Raw genomic sequence first — 18,786 nt, forward strand, 5'->3', positions numbered from 1 at the left:
AATGATCATGAACATTAATTACAACACAAGTGATTGGAAAGCTAAAAAGTGTATTACTTTTTGAATTAGATATTATCACACATAATTTCATACATATGCATAGTGGAAGTGTCACAGTGTAGCAGTTCCAACTTTCACTTGTTCAAATCCCAACATATATCTACAAATTGCCATTCTCAACCCAGATCTTAAATGGATACCCGACTGCTCACTGCTAGAATACTCCCCAGAGAACTGGAGATTGTGTATTCGCAATATGTAGGCAAACAAGAATCAAATGACATAAGTAATGAGATATCTGTAAAATACAGGTCATTCCAATGTGATAAGCAATGTGATGAAGCACTAGATAAAAGTGGAATATTATCATTTACATCCTCACCTAGCAGTAGATTGGTAGCCAGCTGCAGCATGTCATGTTGGGCTGCGAGGTCTAGCATACACACTGAGGATGTGAGGAGAGATACAACCATTGGTAGACTCCCACATCCAGTCCCTCCAGCCAACTCCTCAGCGCTCGCTCCACTGCCTGTGCTTCCAATACTGCAGGGAAAAATATGGGAACAGATATAATATCCTGGTGAATAAAACTAGTTTGGGGTCTATGGGTTTGAAAGGGAAGCGATCTTGATAGTATTTGTATAGCACCATATACTGTATGTGTTAAAAATCTTTCAATGGTGCTGACTCTTAAAATGTATGCCTTTGAATGCATGGCTGAGAATAATATTCTTGAGTGAAGCTTTGAACTGTTCCAGATAGGTAGGAAACACCAGATAATTACTCTGCCTCTTTATGGTGAGTAGGGGTATTTCAAATTCTGGGAGCATCCCTCAGACCAGGGTGATCAGTCACCCATTTGCAAAATGATTTAGATTTAAAATAAATCAACCAATTGATTACATCTCACTAACCTCGTTCCTGAACCTCCTTTGTATGTAAGACTACTCTGTCTCTGTAGCTTAGGATGAGATCCTTCATGAGAGCGAGACAAAGATGAAAGGTTCTGTGAACATCCCCAAGCACTGGGGTGGACTGTCACTGGAAAACTGCCCGATAGTCGGGCGAGGGCACGTACACAGCCATACTGTATTTGGAAACCAAACAAAATATATGTTATGTATTTGTGACACAGCAATCCTCTACAACTTCACTGACAACTGACGTTTGTATTTTATATGAATATTCAATATGTGTCAAATATCAAATTAAAGTAATGATACGATTGAAATTTGCATATTGCCCCATCTCATCTCTTCTAAGAATGTAGAGGAGGCTTACGGAGACGTACTTAGTCCTGAAAAAGATAGTTGGATGGTTAAGTGATAAGAGATGGGTATTGAAAGGCAAGAAGAGAAAGGTGACATTGAAAATTATCTTTCATGATAAAGGTAAAGTCCTAAAAAGGAGTGAAAACCAGATGAATATGATGACTTGGAGCAGCATAGTAGATGAGTTGAGAAGTCCCTGCAGTGATGAGCAGATAAAAGAGTAGTGAGCACAAGGAATATATTACAGTTGTATAGATAATCGTAACATTAATATGAAGCTTTAAGTACCCCGTGTGGTACAAAGTAGAATAGAGAAAACTAAGAATACAACTCACAGTGCTATATCTTGACATGGTATTACTCATTACATCAAAGAGAACAGCCACCATTCTAGAGAGGGCAGATTCAGAGAATGTGCACCCTCCCTCTGGAGCTCTGCTGTGAAATACTGGTAGGTTATCCATGGTGGACGTGATGGCAGGTGTGTAGGGCTGGAGGTCCCTCATCACAGGGTCCAGGTACCGAGTGACTTGGGTCTTGGCTAGGGATGAGATGGATTCCTGGTGGGGTTGGTCCACTGGATAGAACAGCTTTGGTACAAGTCTACACGTAGAGAAATGCATTAATCAAAGTATTAAATCCTATCTTGTTGAAAGACCATTTCCTGTGAATATTGATTCATAGTGGACATAAATTCATGGGCCCGTATTCTGAAGTCGGGTTTAATTTAAACTCTGGTTTAAAGTTGTGATTTAACTATGGGAAGCCAGTTGTGGCACAATTCTGTAACAGTAGAGGTTGAATTATCGGCTCATTTTAGTCTCAAATAATTCGTAATTGTCTGGGAAGGGTGAATAAGATAGTTGTCTTCACCATAAAAAAATTAGGAAAGAGCACAGTGAACATTAGAAGTATTCAATGAAAACATAATTTTGACATATTTGGCTTCCCATAATTTTAGCACTAATTTAGACCATGGTCTAAGTTAAACCTGACTTCAGAATACAGGCCATGGTCAATAAAATACTTGTAAACTTTCAGATTTTAACATGGCATCTGAAGGAAAGAGAAAACCTTCTTGTGATTGTCAAATGTTGAAATGATAACCTTTATTTGTCTTCTTTAATGAAAATCAGCACACAAATAGTTTCAGAAGAAAAATATCAATAGAATTATAGAAATAGCAGAACTAAGGACTAAAAGGCGAATGTGAGTGGCGGGCCCTTGACTTACTTGGAGAGTGCATCTCCAGCAGCAGTTCTGACTCTGCCATCTTCGCTTCCTAAGAGCTTGAATACAACCTCCTCTAGGACGACCCTTTGTATATCTTCCCTCTGTATTAATGGAAAAAAAAGCAACCATGAATTGAATAATGATGTTCAATTTGTATACAGCACACAGCATCATGGTAACATGCTTTCAGGAAGTAATTTTAAAGCCTGTCAAAAACTTGGTTTTAAGAATATGAATCATATCGCACTATCATTCTAGCATTCCATCTTAAAAGGTGTCCTGACTATTGCATTTAATTTTCACTGATTGATTCTTATGAAAATCTGAATTTGACAGATTGTCAGTAATTTAATGCTGTTTCTTAATAAAGGCCTACCAATTATCTTACAGATTTAGTTATTGTTCATGTACAGAACATCAGAAAACTATAGATTGTATCCCCAAACTTTTGTGCAACTCTGTTCTTGAAGTGGTTTTTCTAAGGTTGTAGATGTAACACATCCAGTCAAGAGTACAGAGTATATTAAGAGTGGACAAATACTGAAACAAAACTCTGTAAGCCGCAGGTCCCCCACCCCCCGCATGTGACATCACCCATTTGGGAAAACTTAGGTATATATCTACTCCGAAACAAAGGTTGGAATCATTCTTAAAACATTAAATACCGGTGCTGTAGAGCCTTGATGCCCGGCCGTGGCCTTAATTTTTGGTTAAGGCTACAGCACTGAATTGTCAATTGCATATGTACAAGGAACACCCAGTTCATGTAGCAAACAGGTTAAGATGTGATGAAATGTTGCTAGCTCTAGCTCTCCACTGCTTTAATTGCCTCTACACATCATGATACATTGCACTCATACATATGTCTTGATTGCTTCCATTCATCCACTCATGAATCACAGATTGCACTCATATATCTCACCATAAATGTATATCCCCTCCTCAATTCTTCCACTTTCCTTGACTCAAGATAGTGAAGCAATCTGTAGGGGAATCAAAGACAATAAATGAGAAAGAAGATAGAAGACAAATAAAAAAAAGTGATAAGGAAGGGACAAAAAAAAAAAAAATTTAAGAGAATGAGAAAACCTAATAAAGATAAAACTTTTTATTGATATTAATAATTTTTTTTCTATATAATTACATATATTTTGAAAGGCTATCGTTCTTAGGACTATAGAATAGTGAAAAGCTTGTGTTTGGTCGATAAGCATCTCAAATATGCAAACTCAAGCATAAACATAGAGCAGTGGCACTAGACTATACATCTACAAACAGCTTCTACTTATCATCACTTACTTGAAGTCAAATCCACTGATCAATTCCAGCAACTCCACTTGTACCAACCAATAGGTTGTGCTGGTTAATTTCAATAGGTCATAGGTCAACGTCAGGCCTAGGCTGCCATGACAACTTCTGCATAGCTCTTGAAGGCACAGCTGTACAAAGATGTAAAGTACATAGTATAGTTCACTGAAATGAGTTCTTACTTGTAAAATTTCAATGCTTTCAAATGAACCAAAGAATTAGGAAGACTTAAAAGGATGGAATTATTTAAAGCATTGTGGTCCAGAGGATTAGTCTCCAGACATTGAAACAGGATTGTAGGTTCAAATCCCAACCATTGCGTAATTTCCTTGAGCAAGAAATTCATCCACATTGTTCTGCACTCAAGCCAGGTGAGGTAAATGAGTATCAGGCAGGAATCAATTGCATGAAGTGCTTGTGTACTGTAATGCCAAAGCAATAAAATCCAATTCCTTCAGCTAAGAGACATTGCATCATAATGCGATGTGCGATAGACAAGAACTGTTTATTATAAATATGAAAATGGTAGTGGTGATGACGATGGTGGTGATAATAATGATAATGGTGATGATAATTATTAATAATGATGAAGGTCCTAGATGATATCGATGTTGTTGTTGATGATGATGATGAAGATGATAATGACGATAATGATGGTGATGATGATGGTGATGATGAAGCTGACCATGATAATGACGATAATGATGGTGGTGAAGATGATGATGATTATACATACCTTGGAAGCTTGACATATACTTCTTGCAGTGACAGAAGAATCATCAGAGACAGCTGAAGAGAGCAGGGACACAAGATACTCAATGCTTACTGGATCTGAAAAGAAGAACAAAATAGTGTTCAGAAACTTAATACATATCATGTTACTTGACATAACAGTAACTACCATGACAACTTCACCATCCAATGATAACTTCCGTTGAGTATTTCCTTTTTGTTGACTGTTGAGATCTGAATTCATGGCACTTACCATTAGACTACTAAAATACCATAGTACAGTCAACTTTACAAAAATCAACCTTCTATAGGTCAAATAATTGCATACATTCAAGTCAAAGCAATACTGAGACTAAATTATGCCAGATATGTGTTATTTATCTTCCGCAAGTTGAATTTTGCCCAAGTCGAAAAGATTACTGTGGTCATATGAGATTTGACTTAGGCAGAGTTTCCTATAGTCATTTTATGCAACAGGGCTGTGTATATTTCAATACGTGTTATTAATGTGATTGAGCGACCCATTTGTCTTATCATATTTCAGTCACGCATAAAGTAATTAATTACTTAAACATCTTTGTGAGAACCCCCCCTCCTTTTCATTCAATTCCATTCTTACAATACTGGCTTACCTGTATTGGTTTCTCCACATATCTGCCAGCACCAATCAGAATACTGGTAGTTGGATTCAATCAGAGAGGCATGTAACAGTTGACCAATCAGCATCAAGGTTTGTCCTCTCAGCTGGGGGTCTGAGTGACCCACATACAGGAGAAGGTCACGGATGTATTGCTCATCTGTCAATCAAGATAATTGATTGATTTGTTGAATTACCAAATTATCAATTAATTCAATTATTAGATAATACATTTGTCTTCAATTAAATTAATAATTCATTTTTTTATTGCATTTATTTGTTCATTTCTTTTTTAATTCAGTTTAATTTACTTATATTTTCCTTCAATGTTGCTTTCAAGATTTTGATACAATAATAAAATAATACCATTTGGATTTTATGCCTTTCAAAATAGATTGATATCTGTTAATAATTTTAATGCACAACACATATTACAATCATCTTATTAATTTATCATACAACCCTAATAATATTTTTATTCATGTGCATGACTAGATAATCTAGCTCCTCTCAAAATCACAACTTAAAATACAGCCATTATTTTATTTCAAAGAGAAGAATCATAGATTAATGACGACTATAATTGTTTTCATCTCCTGGGGCCCATGGCAGAAATAAAAAGCAATAAAACACATCTTATACAATAAAAAGCAATGTGCTTTTCAGCCAATCTGAAGCATACAGTTGGGACATGCATTTGATGCTGAGAGTTGCAATTAAATACAAAGCTTTTGCAATAGGCCCCTGATTGAACTTTTTATAAGTATGAGGTTTCGTAGCCCATGTACATAATATATAAAACCCTATATATATTTCACTCACCCTCTACTTTCACTCCCTGTTCTGTTCCTTTGAAGAGATGGTCAAAGAAGAGTCTTGGGTACATGCCAATGATATGACTAGCACAGCCCATGGCCAATACCTTGACACTGACCCTTGCCTTGCGGTCAGGTATAAGTGACCCCTGATAGCCGGTCAGCAAGAAAGAGCTGGAGAGTAGACGTAGAAGATGACGCAGTGGCAAGTCCTCATCCGTATACGATCCTGATATGAATGATAACATGAATGATAAGGATTGCATTTGCTTTGTGCAGACTAAGACATCCCCAATTATGGTCCCACCTGATTGAGTGAAAACTAATATCTTACAAAACTTTTGGAAAAAAGCTCTTAAACTTGTCAAGTGTCAAAACCTTTGACATTGTGAATTTATAATCTTTTTCTTTTATTTTATTGGTCTACTAGTATGCATAAAAATGCATCAGTGACAGGAAGCCTTAGGTCGGCACCAGTGGACCAACCGGTTAGACTCAGGCCTAATTTTAAGCTTTTTTCATCACTTCAAAACTTTTGCCTTGCTTAAAATATGCAAAAACTCACTTTCTCTAGATTTCTGGTGATATCATAACAATTATCCTTGAGTTTAAAGGCTCCAACTTCTCATGTTTAGCTTTGAACCCTAAACTTGCATCAACTCACCAATATCTCCAGCTCTAAACTTCATTTCTACATCAGGAGAGCCTTCATCTATGGTGGCAGTTCTCTCTCGTATAGGACTGATGTCATTTGTATCCCCTGGACTATCCAAGATCTCATCACTAGAGGGCGTTGTAGCAGCATAATCACTTGCTTCAACCGCTTGCTCTACGGCTTCTCCACCATTCTCCATCCCACCCTCTATCCTGCCGACATCACCCGTGTTGTCCTCCTCACCACCGATTGCCATGTTCGAATAATCCGACGTTCCATCGTCTACAATGAGCTCCGAGCTCTCAGGTTCGAGATCGGCAAGACTGGCGCTGCTTTGGTCACCAAAAGCGGAGAGATCCCTAGAGGTGCGGTCTGACCGAGTGGCGGAGTAGAGAGAGGAGGGGATGGATTCTAGACTGGTGGAGGAATACGGGGTAGAGGTGGGCGTGGTCGCGAGACCGGAAGATGAGGTCTCTGACGGTGCTGACGTAGAGTACTGGTCTTCATCGAGTCCTGAGTCGGATGTGAAAGTGCTACCTACTTCCGCTTCTGTGAGAAATCAATACATGTATATCCAATGTGCAAGACAACATTAACTTCATCCATCTAAATCTTTAAAAAAATATGCCTCTTAATCTAGACTTCTGCTCTTTACTGCATATCACTACAGGAACTTACCAATTAGATAGATAAATGGTATTTATTATGATCAAATTCAATTAGCAGCCAAAGGCTGAATTAAATGAAATTGTATATAATAAAATTTCAGTATACAAACATAGTATAAAAAAAACAACGTATATCAATGTATAATATAGGGAATGGGATTCAGAGAGAAATGTATACAAAGGAAGAATGTCAGAGAGTAGAATGGGAAGAGATTACGAGTAGACTACAGTTAATAAATATAGAATTTTAACATGATTAACATTTTTTAATTGAACATTTTTAAATTGAACTGAATATCAACTAAATCTCTTGAACTATAACTTGGGATTTCCCTTGAAAGAATAGATGTGGGGCTATTAAAGTTTACCAAAACTGACATCTAAAGAGCACTTAAGAACTGTGGTTCTAAACTTCTACCCATGTTTCATCCTATACTTCCAGTATTCCTACCTGTGGCTGTTGCAGTAGGTCCTTCTCCATGCTTGGGTGATGCTTTCTCCTTGTCCTCATAGATGCTGACCCTTGCAATCCCTTTCTTGGACATCAGGATGTCCAGCAAAGGTTTGGGTGGGTCCTTCAAGAGTTGCTGAAGGGCATCTAGCGTTGCAGTCAGGACGTTGTGGTCAGCATGTTTGGTACAGTGGATCAAGTATTCATAAATCTGTTTGAAAATAAAATCATACGAGGATTTGTTAACTTCAACAAGTGATTCAGCATACAATCTGGATACACCAAGTTATGAAGATTACTGCTCTGACGACGCACTGATCCATGCATTATATAAGCTCCCTTCCCTGTCATATGGAAGATCATCTATATCATTAGCAGGACAATCTTTGCAGGGAAACTGGTGGAAAATTCTTTGAAATAATATGGACATATTGGGACTATGGGATAAGGGAGGGATAATGGAGTAAGAGAAAAAGAAATTCAAAGCTTTCATGAAAAGGTATAGTAAATATAAGATGCAGTAAGTCTAAATGAAGAGGATTCTTGTGACAGAAGGTGCATTAAAACTGTATTGTGGTTTAAATATTAGCATCCTTTGTAAGTGGGAAATTGAGATTTTTCTAATGGATTATGATGGTAGCAGTGTAGTGATGGTGGTGGAAGTGTTGGCAATGATCATACATGTTGTGATGATATTAATGATGACGATGATGATAGTGGTTACACCGATTTATGACACCAATGATAAAGATGGTAATTTCAAAGACTTCTAGAAACAACTTTATGAGTGAATATGACAAAACCTGATTTCAATAATTTGCCAGAATAAGTGACATGAGAAAAAGAATCATTTAATTTCAATCTTCAATTCATATTTATACAAGCTTCATATGAAGTAATATGATATTGATGAAGTAAACATACCTTTACAAGCTGTTCATCTTTGACCCCTGTCTCTTCTTCCTTCTTGGTGACCCCAAAGCTGCCCTTCAACCCTTGTTCCTTTGACCTCTGGATGACCAGATGAGGAACGGTGTAACGCAAGCACAGCAGGACACCCAGGTGGATCTGAACTGGAAAACTCTCCTTCACTGGTATTACAAACACTGAAAATTAAATAGAATATTTGAAAACCTTTTAATCTGATGCTCTATATTCTAAAGTAGATCAACATTTTAAAGGGGATACCCAATCACTGAGAAAAGGTCTAGATATTTATGGTTATATAACCTATTACTGCATTGCATCAGTTCAACTCCTTTTGTGATTTTAGTGGAGTCTTGGCCATCAAGTCATGTGGACACTTTGCAAAGACAGGTGCAATCAAATGCAACTCCATAGATTAAATGCAATTTGATCTTCAACCAATCAGAAGTGCATATTTTAGACATGTGATCGATCTTCCTATTTGTGTTTAAACACAATTGTATCTCCAACAAGCCCCTGGAATATCTCTATGATGACTGGATAGAAACTTACTGAGGAGAGCTTGCACAAGCCACGAGAAGTAGAGAGCTGGTTTGCGACCGTATTGACAGATAAGAACAATACACCTAGCTGCTGTTCTTCTGGTAGTGGCTGACGTATGCTTGAGGTTTGGAAACAACACCTTCATAAGGTTCTGAAAGATAATATTTGAAATTAAGATAATCTGCAATGTATCCTTTAGTATATTTTGATAGTGAAAGCTAGCAAATTAAATGTTTTTATTACATATTCAGTGCGATGTTTGTTTGATTTTTCCATTTTTATTCAAATCAACTTGATGATGGGGTAGACTTAACATTTAGAATGTAATGATGATGATTGAGGGCCCATGGTATAAAAGTCACTATCATGGTATCTTTACAAAGGTAAATTCCATGGAATCTTTTGACTATGGTGCTTACCATTGCATGGCAAAGTTACCATAATATAGTTAATTTTATGGAAAAGATAGTAATGAAATAATTATTTTGACCCTGCATGGCCCTGGAAACAGAAAGCAACATCTTATCAAAGATTTTAAAAGAGAAGCTATTTATGTTTGGAGAAACTAAATATGTATACAGAGAATACTCCTTGAATTTTATCTTAACAAAATAAGATGAATATTTACCTTGACTTCTGTGTCCGTGAGGAAAGATCCAAGGACTGGAAGAGTTTTGATGAGGAAATTCATCAAGGCTTCCTGTTGGTAAGAAAATAATAATTTAATATAATCCACATTCATAAGGCACATAATACCACATAGCCCCTTTACGCTACAGTCATACCAATAAAACTGACTCCAGATCAATCAAACATTACAAAATTTTGATGGGCATATCATTGGTCAGTTTAGAATCGGTTTCTTTGGTGTGACTGTAGATTTAAAAAAACAAAGCTTGACAGTTGATTGTATGGCTTAATTTTTATGCTCAGTTGCATTGACCATTATGTGCAATCAGCATACAAATCAATGATGAGGTCAATTTCTTGGCTTTGTGTTTTTGGACCACAGGATTATAATTCCTGTGAACTGATACACAGCCAGCAGACAGGATAACTCAGCAATCATTGCTTTACTTGATAACACCTTCTTCACTTGGGCCCGTATTCTGAACTCAGGTTTAAATTAAACCCTGGTTTAAAGTTGTGGTTTAACTATGGAGAGCCAATTGGAGCACAAATCCCTAACAGTACACATTCAATATATTAATTCATATGACACCCAAGTTGTTCATAATTGTCTGGGAATAATAACTTGAAATATTTTTTTTTTCATCATAAATGTGAAAGGAAACAAAGAAAGTAGTAAACATAAGAAATATACAATATAAACAAATTTTTTGAACTTTGGCTTGCCATAATTTTAGCACAGAGTTAGACCGTGGTCTAAGTTAAACCTGACTTCAGAATACGGGCCTTGGAGTTCAACTGCATTTAGTTTTGCACAGCTCACTATTTACTTCGCTTGAATAAGCATAGGCCATAGAGCAGATTTACTTAAGATCGCCATTACTTCTAAGGTTCAACAATGAAAACTACCGGTAAATGCTAAAACACGAAGGCACGGCCGTATTCTGAAGTCAGGTTTAACTTAGACTACGGTCCAAGTCTGTGCCTAAAATTATGGGGAGCCTAAATTTTGTTTATATTGTATAATTCTTATGTTTACTATTTTGTGCCATTTTACTTTTATAATGAAGAAAAAATATATCAAAATACTTCAGTTATCATTCCCAGACAATTTTGACCAACTGGGTGTCAAATGAGTTGATAGATTATGTGTACTGCTAGGTACTGATAGGTATGTGTACTGATAGATTATGTGTACTGCTAGGGATTTGTGCCCCAATTGGCTCTCCATAGTTAAACCACAACTTTAAACCAGGGTTTAATATAAACCGAAGTACAGAATACGGGCCTAAGGCAAAAACAGGACAATTCCCCCAGATACAATTTGTATCCCATCAAGGACACATACTGCTGACATGATTCCCACCAGAAATCACCGAAGAGCACAGCTCCCCTGAAGTAGATATCCCAGGAGGGAACTCCTCCCGAAATCCATTCTCCTCAACTCTCAGTAGTTGGAGGAGAGGGGAGCTGGCTCTCCTCCCAGGGAGATATCATATGGTGTGTTATAACCCCCATTCTCACCTGAACAATATCTTCAGGTCTCCTCGATATCCTGGCAATACTTGGTAGGAGATTGATGACATAGGGTCTGCATTTCTGTGGCCGAATCAGGTGGGCCATCTCTGCAAATCGCCATAGGGCTGCACGAAGACTTCGAGAAAGTCCATTCTAGATGTATATACATGTATTATATTAGCAGTACATTTTTCATGTGTTTTTTCTTTCTTACTTTCTTTATACTTTTTTCATTTTTTTTCACTGTCACAAAGGGTATATAGTTTTGAATCAAACTGTATAAAAAAAAAAAACCTTTATCTTTCCTTCTTAAAGGACAAGTCCACCCCACCAAAAAGTTAATTTTAATAAAAGGAGAAAAATCCAACAAGCAAAACACTGAAAATTTCATCAAAATCGGATGTAAAATAAGAAAGTTATGACATTTTAAAGTTTTGCTTAATTTCACAAAACCAGTTATATACACATCCTGGACGGTATGCAAATTGGCAGACTGATGACGTCACCCACTCACTATTTCTTTTGTATTTTATTATATGAAATATGAAAAATTCTCATTTTCTCCCTATTGTCTTGTGAAACAAAATTTTATTACTCCCTGAACATGTGGAATTACCATTATTTTAACAGTTTATGGTTGAGTCAAGTTGGTCCTTATTGTCAAATCTGTAAAAATTGAAATATTGTATAATTGAAACAATAAAAAACAAAAGAAATAGAGAGTGATGGACATCATCGACTCTCTCATTTGCATATCGCCGAGTTGTGCGTTTAACTGTTTTGTGAAAAATAAGCTAAACGTAAAAACGTCATAACTTTCTTATTTTACATCCGATTTTGATGAAATTTCCAGCGTTATGTTTGTTTTATTTTTCTCTATCGATTCAAATTTAAAAAAATCTGGGGTGGACTTGGCCTTTAATCATTCACATTTATCTAAAATAAAATAACTACATGTAGGAGAAACTTTTTAAAATCTACACAATCAAATCTATGAATTAACTTTCTGAGCACTTGAAATCTAATCAACACCTACCTTCTTAATTTCTTTGTACAGCTCTAACTGCAGCCGACCTAAACTGCTTTCCATGCAAGCCTGAAATTAAAAACAAAGAAAAACAAAAGAAAATACATGATTCAACCTTACTGAAATAATAAACAAGTCTTGAATTATAATAGAAATCTGATTTGCTGATAATGCAAGTGCATGTAAACTTATTACTGACTGCAAGGTCTTACAAAAGAGTAATCAAAATATAAAATGGTGAGGGGTAATAATTATGTTTAAGTAATCATCTTGGGTAAAAAATAGTTGATACAGATCAGAGAAGGAAGGCATTAATGAAACTTACCCACACAAGATCCCTTTTGAATAGTTCTTAAATTTCTGAAGCAGATACTAATGCTCAAACAAATGATGTGTATGGGTTTTTTTTAAATAAAAAGTGATCTCAATCCTTGTTATTTCATAAATCACTATCATCTCCAAACAAATATCAGTCATGTAATTCAATTAAGTAAAAAAAAATACTTGTTAGGAAACATAAATGTCTCATTGCGCAAATACTCATAATCCAATCAGTTGACCACGATCCATATCATCATCTTAAAAAAAAACATTGGAATAATTCTAAGATTGTATAACATCATCATGATTAAAGACGATTGGTCTACTATCAATTTGGTCTAAATTGCGAGTTGATCTAACCATTATTTTAGGTCTTACACTCACTAGACCAACTGTCATTAAGTCTAATGCCTACATGGTCTACTTTCCATTTCGTCTACTTACTGTCACACACTTTGTCAAATTCAAATTTGTTTCATAAGCAATTCATCTAATCATACAAGATAAGTGGCAATTAGACCAAATGATTTGTATACAAACTGATTGTAGACGAACTAGGTATAGACCAAGTAGGATGAGAGTGAGACCAAACAAAAGGTAGACATGGGTGTATACCAAGAGGCTAATTACCATCATCATTACCTTTATGACTTTGTTGAGACACTCATCCGCTTTCAGTCTGATATCTGATTCATTATCATTACATGATGTCAGAAATATCTCCATAGCAATCCCAAGAAATTTGGGGAACTCTCCAAGAGTTCTATATTAAGAAATTAGGAAAAATGATTCAGATGATGTACAAAGTATTATTTTCAAGAATTCATTGTTAGTCATGGATAAACCTGACATTACCATTACTTTTGTTGTCAAAATGTGTATGACTTGAATTGCTCAAGAAAATTTTTCAAGAGTTGTATCAAAAAGCAATTTCAAAATTTGATGCATTACATGTATTAAAATGGTGTATAAAAGTGTTATAGCTATTCTTGGGACTCCCCAGACTACGCCAAAATTAATACCGAACAATTCAAATTAAACATATAATTACTGGGCAACACACAAAACTTTACTTCAAATATTTGAGGGGTAACATACATTTACAGAGAAGAAAAGCACAATCAGCTAAATACAATTCTACACTTTTTAGCTAATGAATAGAGTCTAAGATACAACTCATACATGTACCTGAAATTAGCAGTGGAAATCCCTTCTGCAATGACAGTCAGGTTTGCAATGTAATCCTTCTTGGTTAGTGTTACATCTTTTTTCCTAGAAGGAAGGAAGCAAAAGACAAGGGATCACACAACAGCACGGAAAATGGAACAAAGCAGTGTACTGTTCAATCAGAACCTTCTACTAATTTGATGTTATGTTTGTATAGTTCTTGTTAACTGTTCTATTTATCTCATTCATATTATGCTCTTTATGTTTTATTATATTTGAAATGATCTTTTTATATTCTTATATTATATAACATATTCTATATGATATTTTATATTCTTGCACATACTTGCGCTTTTATTGTGTAGAGCTGTAATGTGAACAAGGTTCTGAAATACGGTAGTTATCTATAAATTTGTACTATTCTTGTTCATCCTCTCGGTAAAGTGCCTATTCGTCTACTGCCAACTCGTCCACTCACCACATGGTCTAATTTCATTTAGTCTAATGCCATTCCGTCCATCAACATTTCGTCTAACAACCATTTGGTCCATTAACCATTTGAACTAATCATAACTTCGTCTAATCACCATTTTGTCTATGACCATTTCGTCTCATAACCAGTTGGTCTAATATCCATTTCATTTTCATTCATTTTGCACAATTTAACACTTAGTCCAATTAGACCAAATGGTACATGTATATGGAATAACTGGTTATTAGACAGAATGGCATTAGACTAAATGAAAGCAGACCATGTGGTGAGTAGATGAACTGATGGTAGACCAAATGATAGTAGACGAGTTGGCAATTGGACGAATTGGCAATAAACGAATTGGAAATAAACCATTCTCTCTCCTATGTTAGTCATCAAAATTCCATTTTTTCTTCCATCACCTTCTTTGCATCCTTTCCGACATACCACACTCACCCTTCCATCCTTGTCTCTTTTGTTCATGTTCACACATACTTCACAGTAGTTAAGTTCTTATTCTCTGATTGGTTCTTTCAGCAGACTTAGGTTCATCAATATTCCAAGGCTCGACATTAGCGGTGGCCCGGTGGCCCGGGGCCACCAGAAATTCACCTCGGGCAACCATTATCTGGTGGCCCAAATCGGGCAACCAATAGTTTTCAAAGTAGCACAATTTTTCTCCCGATTTTGCACGCATTTATCAACTTTCTACAATTCAAATTGCAAGCCAGTTCGTCATGCGCCTTTTTTGTTGATCTACACACAAATACACACACACACACAGATTTTGCATAGTCATGACAGTACTACCGCTACAGCACACAGTAGCTATTATCCAGCCGCCCGTGCCGGCAGGCTGGAGTGAGCCGGCCAGCCATGCGTAGCTAGCTGTGCGCTGGCAGCCTATTCAGACTCAGGGAGCTGCAATATGAAATGTTGCTGCTAAGAAATCTTCCACAGAACTTTGAAAATCTTAGTCAAAGTCACATTTTACACCAATGAAATGCCCTTCTACAGTCCATATTACTAAAAATCTGGTGTACCCTGATTATTTGCAAGCATTAAAAAGAGGAATTATGACCTCTCTTTTGACTCAAAAAGACCGATTTCCAAATGAATTAATACACATAAAAACCCATAGGTGAGTACATCACAGTCCCATGTGTGCATTTGTATGTATGTTGATACTTTGTTTCTTTCGGAGCTGTGTCTTTTCTAGCCAAAAATAAACAGTTTCTTTCTTTCTTGTTTATACATGACTTCTTAAACCACTCTTGAGAAAGTAAATACTTTGGGAAGTCATTTCATTAATATGAAATGTGAATTTTTCCAACATTTTGGCAAATATAGGGAATGACTTTTCTCACACTTTTTTCTTCCAGGATATATAACTTATGTCATTTTCTTTTTTTTTCTTTCATTTTTTTATGCCCCTTCCCATTGAATAAGCCTGATTAAAGAATGTTTCTACTAAAAAATAATGCAAACTAAAGGATATAAAAATAGAAATGCGCCATTACCAAAAGATAAGTGAAAATTATTTGCTTGGCTTTTAATTATATTCCAGTCAGAATAGACTGTTAAAAAATATTTGTAATGGCTTCTTAATTTTTCCTCCTTTCCCCCATTTTTATATAAATTTTGTTTGATTCATTTTTCTTTTATTTTCTTTTGTTTATTTTATAGTCTAAATCTTTTTTCTCTTTTTCTTTTAATTTTTTCCTGTTCTTTGTTTTTTCTTCATTTTCTTTCTTTTGTTTTATTTCACTTATTTCTTTTATTATTATTGTTTCCTTTTTGTAATATACTTTTTGAAAATTATTTTTGTTTGTTTCCCCCTTTTATGCATTGTTCTAATTTTGCAGCATATTTTTCTGTGATTTTCTCCTGCTATAATATGATGCAAAAGAGAAAAAAATTAACTGGATTTGGGGCCTCCATAATCTAGATTTTAGGATTCAAAGAGGAAGAAAGGAAAAATCATTGTTTTGTACATCTATCTGAGTTTGCTATGCAGTATTTATTTACTTTTCCATTATGAATCTGTGTCTATACGGAGATTTTTTTTAAAGTCCACACAATTCATTTATTCTCTTTCAATCATTTCATATAAATGATAGAAGTTAGAACAATCTATATTTTACCACAAATCAATTAGCAAAGTAAAATACAGCAAACAAGGTTTACACACAAGATGTACAAAGTGAAAGTAACTTAGTGGTAGTGGCTGCAGAATTAATCTTTCAGAATGTTTAATGTTTTTTGCTTTATATTTTCCGGGCCACCAAACTTCAATATCGGGCCACCAAAAAAAATTATTTGAAGGTTTTGGTGGCCTGAACGGGCCACCACCGAAAAAAGTTAATGTGGAGCCTTGAATATTCAGTAGCAGCTATTCATATTTCATGTTCTATGTATATTCATAAATTATTTTATTGGTTGTCTGTGCTTATTAGAATATTCATTATTTCTCTTTGCCATGCAAACCAAGTATGTAGACATGTATGCAAAATAAACCCCCAAGGTTAAAATCGTGATCTGGCTCAGGGCAGATCTATACAGGCAAGCAGGGGGTGAACACGTGTATGTTGTACAACTCTTTTTGGATAGACCATGCCTAAATGTTAGCCCTAGGCCACCCTACAATTGATGGAAAATATTGGTGGCAGCATTATAAGACATTGTTATATTAAAGGGATCGTTTAACTTTGTGAGCAGCTGATTTAAAAAATTCTCAAACTGAGTTGAAACGTGCGTATGAGTGCCTGTATTTGTCCTCAAAAACCCTGAAACAGACCACAATATAGGATGAAAAACTCTAATTTAGATACAAGTAGCAATTTATTAGCCTGATTTTGAGAACCGTCTAGTAGACGGGTTCAGCTTATGACCAGTTTTCTCCAATTCAAAAAGTCTGTTGGCTATTTTGCCTGCCTTCTGTTGTGTGTATCTTCTATACACACACTATTAGCTGTACTGTACATTCAGTGTATACCTTGTACACACTGTATGTAGGTCATGCTGTGTTCATCTAGAATTAATGTGTTGTGGTGCACAGATTCCCTGTATACACATAGTCATTGAAACCAACTCCCAATTATTTCAAACTTTGGTTTACATCTCCAAGGTTTTAAAATTGATCCTGTAAATATAATACTTTGAAACTTTTGGGATGGTATTTTTACACTATAAGCCTAATGTTTAGCCCATTTTCAGGAACCAAAAGGAGAATTTTTTAAATCAGAACAAAGTGAAATGATCACTTTAAGCTGTCTCTGCATTTTATTTCATTATAAATTTGTTTACCTTGTATATATTGTTTTAAATTTTGAATGAATATAAACAAATTGAAATGTATATGACACGCATATAGAGGGCGACATGATATTGTGCTGCTGCGTGTCGTAGCTTAGCTACAAACAAAGAGGGCAAGATGGCAACGTAAACATCGGTACGTTACATCCAATCTTCTCATAATAAATTTGTTTTGTTTTTTTAATTTACATTGTTTTAAAAATGTAATCAATAATGCATAATTATTGGAAATGAAGTTCTAGCCCATTTACATGATTTAGGGCAAGAACTTTTACAAGGTAGAAATCTCGGGGGCGAAAGTTGCAACTTTGATCGTCCTACTTATACTACGCACATGATGGGCACAATTCCTGGCTCCGCGAGCCCGTAGTCGTGGAGAATATTTAATTTAGTTAATGATTTTTACTCCTGGCTAGGCACAAGCTAGTGCAAAATCATTTCATACACTGTCTCACAAAGACACAAGGCTCACACAGTCACAGTCATGACAGTCACGCCTACATATTGCAATTTGCATTCATTGTGCATTCTGCCATTCAATTGATCCCCCCTCACACATTCACAATCTCCATTCAATCACAGTGCACACAGTGCAGTGACAGTCAGGTGAGTCAGTGGGAGTGATTCTCGATACTCACTTTGCATCTTTGCCAGTGCTCGTCGTATCGTCGACTGATGTCGAGCTCTGCTGGTGATTTTTCAAGGCCTCAAAGGACCTGGCCAGCTTCTCCATGTTTGATACACTGACCGCTCGATTCATGATGACCGGTTGTAGTCAGAATTCACGAATTATCTTGAAATTTCCACCATCATCGCAGGCGAATTCACGGTAATCCAAAAGCTAGTCATCTTTAAACGTAAGAGGGCGGCAGATATCTGCTTCGCATTTTGTTCATGCAAATTTGGTGAAATAAATGAAGATATAAAAAGCAAGCTGAGGTCTCAGTTTTACATAAAAACTAAAGTAATTTTCTTTTCTTTAAACATAACTTAGATAGTGGGACTATATCATAGATAGAGGTATGGAGTATAATCACCTAGAGAAAAAAAATGGGCATGTGCTCTCTGTACTTGTTAACCCCTAAGGGGCGTGAAC

General features: G+C 35.9%; 1 protein-coding gene across 1 annotated transcript in view; it reads right to left on the bottom strand.

Annotated features, from left to right (window-relative positions):
- The window catches only part of LOC129273453 (huntingtin-like), a 57,031-nt gene extending 38,474 nt beyond the window's left edge, over positions 1 to 18,557 (bottom strand). The window contains exons 1-19 of the mRNA XM_064107303.1: positions 18,329 to 18,557; positions 13,925 to 14,008; positions 13,379 to 13,499; positions 12,425 to 12,484; positions 11,395 to 11,541; positions 9,869 to 9,940; positions 9,250 to 9,391; positions 8,695 to 8,876; positions 7,771 to 7,981; positions 6,661 to 7,200; positions 6,004 to 6,225; positions 5,177 to 5,341; positions 4,549 to 4,643; positions 3,804 to 3,943; positions 3,427 to 3,487; positions 2,505 to 2,605; positions 1,607 to 1,874; positions 915 to 1,087; positions 383 to 543 (exon numbers count right to left, since the gene is read on the bottom strand). Of these exons, the coding sequence (XP_063963373.1) occupies positions 383 to 543; positions 915 to 1,087; positions 1,607 to 1,874; positions 2,505 to 2,605; positions 3,427 to 3,487; positions 3,804 to 3,943; positions 4,549 to 4,643; positions 5,177 to 5,341; positions 6,004 to 6,225; positions 6,661 to 7,200; positions 7,771 to 7,981; positions 8,695 to 8,876; positions 9,250 to 9,391; positions 9,869 to 9,940; positions 11,395 to 11,541; positions 12,425 to 12,484; positions 13,379 to 13,499; positions 13,925 to 14,008; positions 18,329 to 18,450 (3,067 nt within the window). The 5' untranslated portion in view covers positions 18,451 to 18,557. The remainder of the gene's footprint in view (positions 1 to 382; positions 544 to 914; positions 1,088 to 1,606; positions 1,875 to 2,504; positions 2,606 to 3,426; positions 3,488 to 3,803; positions 3,944 to 4,548; positions 4,644 to 5,176; positions 5,342 to 6,003; positions 6,226 to 6,660; positions 7,201 to 7,770; positions 7,982 to 8,694; positions 8,877 to 9,249; positions 9,392 to 9,868; positions 9,941 to 11,394; positions 11,542 to 12,424; positions 12,485 to 13,378; positions 13,500 to 13,924; positions 14,009 to 18,328) is intronic.
- Between the last annotated feature and the right edge of the window lie 229 nt (positions 18,558 to 18,786).

The sequence above is a fragment of the Lytechinus pictus genome, chromosome 12, assembly GCF_037042905.1.
Source record: "Lytechinus pictus isolate F3 Inbred chromosome 12, Lp3.0, whole genome shotgun sequence".
NCBI lineage: Eukaryota > Metazoa > Echinodermata > Echinoidea > Temnopleuroida > Toxopneustidae > Lytechinus > Lytechinus pictus.